This window comes from Maniola jurtina, chromosome 14, assembly GCF_905333055.1.
Source record: "Maniola jurtina chromosome 14, ilManJurt1.1, whole genome shotgun sequence".
Lineage (NCBI taxonomy): Eukaryota > Metazoa > Arthropoda > Insecta > Lepidoptera > Nymphalidae > Maniola > Maniola jurtina.
The window spans coordinates 14,656,352-14,664,986 of record NC_060042.1 but is presented as its reverse complement, the minus strand read 5'-3'; the positions used below and the strand labels follow the sequence as shown (position 1 = coordinate 14,664,986).

The 8,635-nt window shown below is 43.0% G+C and overlaps 1 protein-coding gene across 1 annotated transcript; it reads left to right on the top strand.

Moving 5' to 3' along the window:
* Positions 1–2,456: 2,456 nt before the first annotated feature.
* On the top strand, positions 2,457–4,804 carry LOC123872098. Its single transcript, XM_045916227.1, has 2 exons — positions 2,457–2,537; positions 4,448–4,804. The coding sequence occupies exons 1-2, from the start codon at positions 2,457–2,459 to the stop codon at positions 4,802–4,804; spliced, it is 438 nt and encodes a 145-aa protein (XP_045772183.1).
* Positions 4,805–8,635: the final 3,831 nt, after the last annotated feature.

Genomic DNA, 8,635 nt, shown 5'->3' with positions numbered 1-8,635 from the left:
GCCTCGGGGCTGCCGAGCGAGCTGCGCTCAGCGGGCAGTTGGCGCAGCGATGACACACTCGTCCACACGTGCGTGCGCACTGCCGGCACGGGCAGACAGCGCGACAGCGTGGAATAATTGCTGCAGCAATGATCGCTCGTTTAGCGCGTGAGTGTGAGCCCGCACGAGCCCCGCACCTTCTGATAAATCTTAGAATTTACGGAAGTTTGGAAGTTGATCATACAATTTACGTCTGATCGAAGACCATAACTATTTGGTAAGTATGTATGCCAGGTAGATACCAAATAGCATGGTAAAAATATTATACCCACGTAGTAGGTACACGGTTATAATATTTTATATCGTTTCCAGTTTTTAGCGAGCTTTCAACATTGAAACTCTCACTGCTCCTCTACACTGCTAGTGTTGCGACGAAGAGGCTCTACCGGTTCGTTTTATCTAGAATTTAGATACGTATTGCGTAGGTAGTAGACAGGTTGGTATATTTTAATTTTGAACCCATTTCTGAGTAAGAATAATATACATAACAACAAGGCCATATGAGTTATAAACTTAATTCGTATTCAAATTTTATTCAAGTTTCAGTTTTCCTCAAGCACCGTGACCACGTCGCGTCTTCGAGATTATTTTCTTGTCTCTTTCGCGATAATCCGGCACCTTTGTGTCCGAACCAAACACATGCGCGCCGCCAAAATCCTATTCAATCTCATTTCTATTCTGTGATTCCACGCTGGCGCGAGACGAATGGCCGCACCATCTATTGAAGCATTCAATATTATACTATAAATCACGGAAAATTTGTGATTTTACGGGAAATACAATCTATTTAAGTAACATTACACTAGGTGTAGGTAATAACTGCGAGCTGTGCCCAGTGCTGCCCGCGACTTCGTACGTGTGGATTGAAGTTTTCAGAAATCTCGTGGGAACTGTAAGATTTTCCGGGCAAAAGTAACTTATGTCCATCCCACAGACGCAATTTATCTCTCTAAATGGGCTTGAAAAAGCTGACAAACGTATATACACACTTTCGAATTTATTAGCATTAGTGTGGAAGTATGGATTACATACAGTGTATCTATAGATATATAGTAGGTAGGTCTAGGTACCTAAGTAGGACTAAACAATGACGCATTTGACATTCAGGAGTGGGTCGCCTCTCGCCTCTCGCCTCTCGCCTCTCACCTGTCGCCTGACCAATGCTCGACGTCAGCAAACTGTACGGATCGCAGTCACCAGTACCGGGAACTGCAACACGTTTATCTGCCTACATCCTTACTAATACAACACACTGGCACCTAATAGCGTAGGTCGTAGAGATGATAACATTAGAAACATCGGTGGAGACAGAGGCGTCGCGTGCGCTCGTTGCCAAAGCAGACGCAGGTGAGTCATTGGCTGGATGTATGATCAACTTTGGAGGTCTTCCAAAGGCCCAGTCTTCGGTATGATAGGTGTAGGCAGGTGTTACCCGTCCGTCTGTTTATACTAAAATAAAGGGTAGATACGGACAGTTGCGCAGGTAAGTAGGTACGCAAAAACCCATGACTCTTGGTTGAGTATATTATATCGGTATATTGTTAATGCGAATTAGGTACGGAGCCACGACACAGGATCACCTAGTGTGGGTAGCTACTACCTATCACCGGATGGAGAAAAATTGCATAAGTTGTATTTGGTTAATAAATATTTTTTTTCATTTTCATATTCATATACCTTCCTCTGAATCTGAATATCGGGTGAATAGTAAATTATACGTAATACTTTTACCTTAAAGATTTCACTTCATGGCTGCATTTTGTAGTTTACCGCTCTGCGCCTTGTTATAATAAATTGAGATCGTAGCCTTCGCGAGCGAGTCGCACACGGAAAATTATTTCAATAGGTATCTGGTTTTATGTGAAAAAAGGGGTCGCCCCTAAATAGAATGTTTAAATACCTACTATTGAAGTAAAAACTAGTTAATTTTTTAGTTAGGTAGACCGATACTTACCTACAGAGTTTTTATTCGGTTACAAAAAGACGAGGTCGCGAGCTCGAATATAAACAGGACAGCGAAAATAAAAACAACATCTAACAGTTTTCCAGAAGTGACACTAGCTTCATAGGTACTCTCATGAACGAGCTAAGTTCTGACATAGGTACAAATAGGGCGGCTATTCTTATAATCGTTCGCTCGTTGGAGGCAGGCCACAGACCACTGATACTGAGCCTGCGAGGGAGCTGCTTAGGCCGTGGCTGGCCACCACGCTGCGCCGCCGCAGGCCGTACCCCGTTCGATGCCGCATACAAACCTGAAAGCTGACTGCTATCCGTGTTTAATGAAATTGCAGGACGTCTTCCAAGTTAGCTCGCTTATAATACCTAAATAAAAAATAAATCGTCGAGTGCTAAGCCTAGTTTCTTACGACTGATTCAGGATGGAATTGCCCATTGGCTATGAATGATAACAACGAATGAATGCCAACTTCCTAGCTGGCGGCGCGCCTGTGGGACGCGCGCCGCCTCGTGCGGAGCTGCAGAGGTCGCGGCTTCACGTGACTCTTGTGTCGGTTTTCGCCAAACGATAACTCGATATGACAAAACATCGCCCTATTAGTCCAAGCCACCAAATAAGGTGCGGATTTCAAGGCGGTATCGGCGGATTGAGACATCGCTGGCTTTTGTTTTGGGTGACATTCGGTCGGAGCTTTGCCCACCGGCTCCCAAAATCGGCGCACGTGAGGCAAGTGCCGACGAGGATATATTATTATTGGTGTCTTCACATTATTTCAACATAATATTACAGTAAGAATTAGCCAGACAACATTTTACAAAATAATGATTCTGTTCAAAACTCTAACAGCCTGTACTTAAAGCTTCATCCGCAACAAACTATCTTATCCATACTAATATTATAAATGCGAAAGTGTGTCTGTCTGTCTGTCTATCTGCTACGTTTTCACGGCCCAACCGCTGAACCGATTTGAATGAAATTTGGTACAGACATGGGATACATCCCGGGGAAGGACATAGGCTGCTTTTTATCCCGGAAAATCAAAGAGTTCCCACGGTATTTTAAAAAACCGAAATGCACGCGGGCGAAGCCGCGGGCATCCTCTAGAGTCTAGTCGTTTATATCACTATCGGCGAAAATAATTTCAATAATGAATATGATTGACATCATGGTGACGATGTCGAGTACGAGCCCATGAAGTATGCTAGATTCTTGTGTTGTCATTTTATCACACCCACAATCATTTAGATAGGTATTAGAAGAGCGCTACCCTCGCGCGCTTCCCCAATCGACTTCGGCTGTTCCCATTAGGGGTGGCTCTCTTCACGATCAAGGGTTCCCATCCTCCTCGATCGGTCTACGTGCTCCCGACTAGGGGAAGCCCCGAAAGCGAAACGCTCCCGGCCACGCGACGCGTGACGTGTGCACGCCATGACGTCACCGTCCACGTCACGATCATATGCAAATGATGCAAGTACCAGGAATTGATTTAATATTCAATCTCTATGTATGAATTCATTACAAAAAATAATATGAAAACATGATTAAAGTGAAACTGGCAGACTGGTTTCGTGGCGAAGCAATTTACGGTATTTTTTATAATATCGGGTTTCTCCATTGTGTGCCAGTAATTGATATGATAGCAAAATGTTTTTGTGAAGTAATTCGCAACTTCACGGCAAACGTTACCCAGTACGAGTGGCTGTTCGTTCGCAGCGGCTGCCTATCATATGAAGGCAGGTAAATTGGTCGCGATCGCGAGTTGCCTGGTATCGAAAGATAAGGTAAAGCACCTAGCTACCGATTGGTACCCTGAATACACTATATTTTATGATAATTACGATGGATACCTAACTCCATAAACAAAAACATTGGTTCAGCCGAGCACACGCAGCAAGTCAGTGATTCCAATATGTAGTTAGTAGGTAGTTAGAGGTATACAGTAATATCCAAGTAATATTAGTGAGTGTTGGTTACACTCAATGTTACACTCATCAGTTCAGGGATATTTCATGAAATGGCCTGGTGCTCTGCGGTGGTCGGTGATCAATAAACGGATCCGTTGCATTCCAATTTTTTATTTGTTCAACAAAACGTTACTGGTTGAAACCTTTATTAGCGTCTATGTTACCGGAAATGTAAGTAATCCGTCATTGTATACAATTCCTAGGAAATGTATGTAATTCCTAAAATCGCACGGAAATGTATAAAATAAATTATATTAGACACATTTCCTAGGAAATCTATACATTGTCTAAATAGCAGTCGGAAATGTAAATATTTGAGATATCAATGGGTATGCGGGGATAGCGGGGCGGGGGGAGAGTATTGTTTTGTCTGATCAGTTTGGTTAGGTTAGGTTAGGTTTGGGCCGGAAGCACGGTGTTCTCTCTTTCCACCTCGTGCAGATCCTCAGTCAGGGCACGGTTTCTTCGAGAGGTATTTGTGTAGGGTTGCGAGACGAGAGCCCACCGAGGTGTGCCACGATTGCGGCACGCGGAAGACTCGGCACAGCACACGCTGGACTCATGCGTTGAGTGGTCGACCCAGCGTGCCGCACTCGTGACTGAAGTGGGGCTCGACCTTTCGTTGCCCGCCGTCATTCGCGCCATGGTGAGCAGCGACAGGTCTTGGAACGCCGTCGCCTCCTTCTGCGAGGAGGTGATGACTCAGGAGGAGGCAGCGGAACGGCGGCGGGAGGCCGACGCAAACGTGGACCCTATCCGTCGCCGAAGAACGGGGCGCAGGCGACATGCGCAGGATTGCTGCGATACATTTCCTAATACCATATTGGAATTATATACTTAATTCCTAGGAATTGTGCACATTTCCTAGGACATTTATGTATTAAATAGTTTTTGAAGCAATATTTTATACATTTCCTAAATAGCTTCGGAATTATATAAACCTAGGATTTGTATACAATTCCCAGATTTCATACATTTCCGGTAACATCTGTAATAAAATTATTTCCTCAACAAAGGCTAGGTATTGTAAAAAGGCTCTTATTTCCAATGACTTCTAGATATTGGTACATGTAAAAGTCATTGCTTATTTGAGTAAAGATTTATGTTCGATTGTTATGAATGTCCGAGTATCGACAGTCGCGACAGAAATCCTTATAATTTTGCATATTTAGTGTTGAAGGACGAAGTGATAATGAGCGGTGTTCCTGATAACAATGCTGTGGCGCCACTGAGCCACTGAGCCTGATGTAGATAATGTAGTTTTGGCGTGACCACGGCGGTGAGCGTGCCGCGTGACGCACCGGTTTAAATAACAATCACTATTCTTACAGTTTTATCGCGAAACCTTTCAGAAAATATGAATAACAATAGCTCGTTATATGCATTTTTATACTGTAATATTGTATCCGTAAGTGCCTCATCAGGAAATGCTCCGTTTTATGTGTTCGTGGTAACGTTAAGGTTACGTTATTACAACGTAGGTAGTAGGTACCCACCACAGAAACCCAAATAATACCGACCATCTACCTCGTGGTAATTGTGATACCTTACTCCGCCTGACACTGACGACTTGACCACTCTGAGCTCATTAACTCAGGATTTGTCTTCAGAAATAGCCATGTGCCTGGCATCTATATGCCTACCTATACCTAACCTAATCTAACATACATATTTTAAATACCAGACATAGTAATCACAATTCTTCATATAATATAGCAGCAAATCCCTCGGATATCGCATCCCATCAAGCAAGCCTAGATGTTTTAGGTACTTATTATACAAAATCAGCGTCTCACGGGACAGCCGTCAGAAGAGCAGCTTGTACGTATTTGTGAAAGTAGTTTTGATTAGACTGGACTGGAGAGTCCAGACCGGTCTAGTTATCATCATCACGATCAACCCAACGCTGGTCCACTGCTGAGTTCTCCCGGTGGAATGAGAAGGGCTTAGGTCATAGTCTGCTACGCGGGTCAAGTGCAGATTGGCAGTCTTCATACACCTTGGCCCATTGGAACATCGTCACAGGCTTCCTCACGATATGTTAAAATTAATTTTTGACCCGTCTTGCTTTCAGGATTCAGTAGGTAATAGGTAGGTATAATATGGCGAGGCGTGGGTTCCCGCGCCGCGGTGTGTCGACTCTCAGCGCCCGCTAATTCAACGGATCGGAAGAATGTTCGAATGTCTGTTCTCGTGTCATATGGAGAGCTGAGACACCGACGCGTTCGAGGAACAGCCTGTGAGCGGAAACCACTGAATAGGTAAGGTGGAAACAATGACGAGTCCCAAGTTTCCAACCGTGCCATTACGGTCTGCTCATTTGCTATCCGAGAACTTGTAATTATTAATCGTTAGAGAATTACCTACTTAGTAAGTACTTCATTAGTTAATTATTTATTAAGCACGGAATAAAATGATGCAATTGTGCCTCACGAGATACGAGTAGATACAGCTAGCCCGCTGAAACACTTACCATAGACGGAATCCTAAAATTAAGTAAACTATTTAATCGGTAGGTAAAGCAATGATCGCTTATCGGCATGTGGCGAACAACCCCTGTGTCGTGTGACACACGTGTGTTCATAATCATTTTTCAAAGTTTTCAAAATAATACCTACTTATAAAAAATGTATTAAGTAGATTTATTGTTTGCAATAAACCAACGCATGCAAATAATATGTATAAAATGAGAGAGTAAGAATTACCTACTTAGTTAAATCATATTTTGGACATCAAACTTTCGAATTGCTCTTCTGAACAATCGCAAAAACGTAATAATGTCGTTGTTCCTAATTACTAACGAGTACCTACTTCCTTGTCGGCTGCTGAGAGCAAAGCCGCCCGTTTCCATGCAACCTTGTCATTTAGAAAAATCGTATATGAGTAAATACATAGTGATTTTACATCACATTATTTGCAATAATATTTTCTTAGGTAGCCACTATCAGTGGGCAATGAAAACTGGTAGAGCCCTTCAACTTAATAGATACCCATGAGATACGTACTTATATGTTTACAGTTTCCCTGCGCCTGGTGACTGGTCAGTGGTCACCTATCAAATCACTGGATAGTAGTGGCAGTAGGCAGGCAGGCAGGTATCTGTGCGAACATGCAGTGGGAATTAGGCACCAATGTGTCAGCCCATGGTCAGCCCGCACGGCCTTGATTGGCCTTTTGCCTATTTTAGTTTATTTTGAGTAAGGTAAGGTAACTACCTATACCTAGAAAAACAGGAAAAACATAGTTCGTAGTACAAGTAGGTAGGTAGGTAGGTACATTCACTAAACAAAGGTAGTTACCTACTTACATTAAATTGATTGCAATCTGTTGACGTCAATAATACCAAGGTATGTAACTAGGTAGGTACTTACATAAATGGAAGTAGATACTTACACTTACCTATTATTTGGTGTGAGGCTGCATCGGAGAGCCTTAAGGCGCATTTTCACTAGGCGACATGTCGCAGATACTTGTCGTTCGACATTCACGTAGTTGTCTCTGTAAAAGTTGTGGGACAATGTCCCGCGACATATGACTCGTTCTCATTGGCCAGTCGTGATCAGTATGTCGCCCGAGGAAGGAGTGTTGTTCAGTGCAGTGGAACACAAAGCGACACACGTTCTCACCACTCAAAGCCTGTCCGGCAATTGTCGAGGGACACGAAGGTCGCGCGCGTCGACGCTCGCAGACCATCGACTCGCGACAAGTTGCGCGACACGTAAATGTCCCAAGCGACGTCGGACGACGTCGGGCGACATCGCGCGGGACACGTGAATTTCGTGTCGAGCGACAGAGTCGCGCAACAAATGTCCCCTAATGAAAATGCGGCTTTAATGCGAAAATGGGAACGTCTACATATATTCCGAAAGTTCCTTTTTTCTTTTAATATAATAAGTTTTAACGCATTCCAATTTTACATAAAGCCTACATGGGCAAAGTAAGTAGTGGTACATATTTTATCGTCAAAAAACATAATACACGAATTAGCTAAGTCAGTTAAATTAATACATTGCTAACTTTACAAAGTTATGTAAAATTAGATTTCAAATCAGCAAAAATAAAATAAAAAGCCACCAGTTACGCCCTTATATTCGTAAGGTACGACGATATTTTAAGAACATAGGTATCAGGTAGGTTCACTGGATTAATAAGCCAGAACTGAACCAGTGCTAAATTATTTTGACCATTAAAAAGCACTTGTAAAAGTTTTATTTTCTCGTGAGTGTATATTCTATTCTATTCTAATATATGTAGGATAGTTTTATCCCGATAGATGGATAGGTACCTATAAGGCCGCACGTGCGAAACCGGGACGAGTCAACTAGTATTATATTATATTTATACGAATTTATAATTTAGCAAAATACATTATTTCAAGGCTAGGATGAAAATCAGCCCACGCAAATACTTCGCAACACCAAAATGATTTAGGTAAACCGCAGAATAAAAGATTCCATAATGTGAGCCATCCATCACATCATAACTTGTGCGGCTCTACAGTCTACATGCCAACGGACAGTGTGTTCCGCACTCGAAGGGTAAAACGGAGCCTTATTGTCATCTTCATGTCTGTCTGTTCGCGAGCCGCGCCGCGGGCACACAGCGCTCTAGCTCGAACACCAAATGAGTTACAAACCTGGCCATTTGGTGTATCTATTTGGAACGTTCACGC

Bases quoted from the DNA above. Each gene is read 5' to 3' on its own strand.
- LOC123872098 (XM_045916227.1), top strand. From the start codon at position 2,457: ATGAATGCCAACTTCCTAGCTGGCGGCGCGCCTGTGGGACGCGCGCCG. The intron at 2,538-4,447 runs GTGACTCTTGTG...GTATTTGTGTAG, and splicing joins TGCAGAGGTCGCGGCTTCAC to GGTTGCGAGACGAGAGCCCA.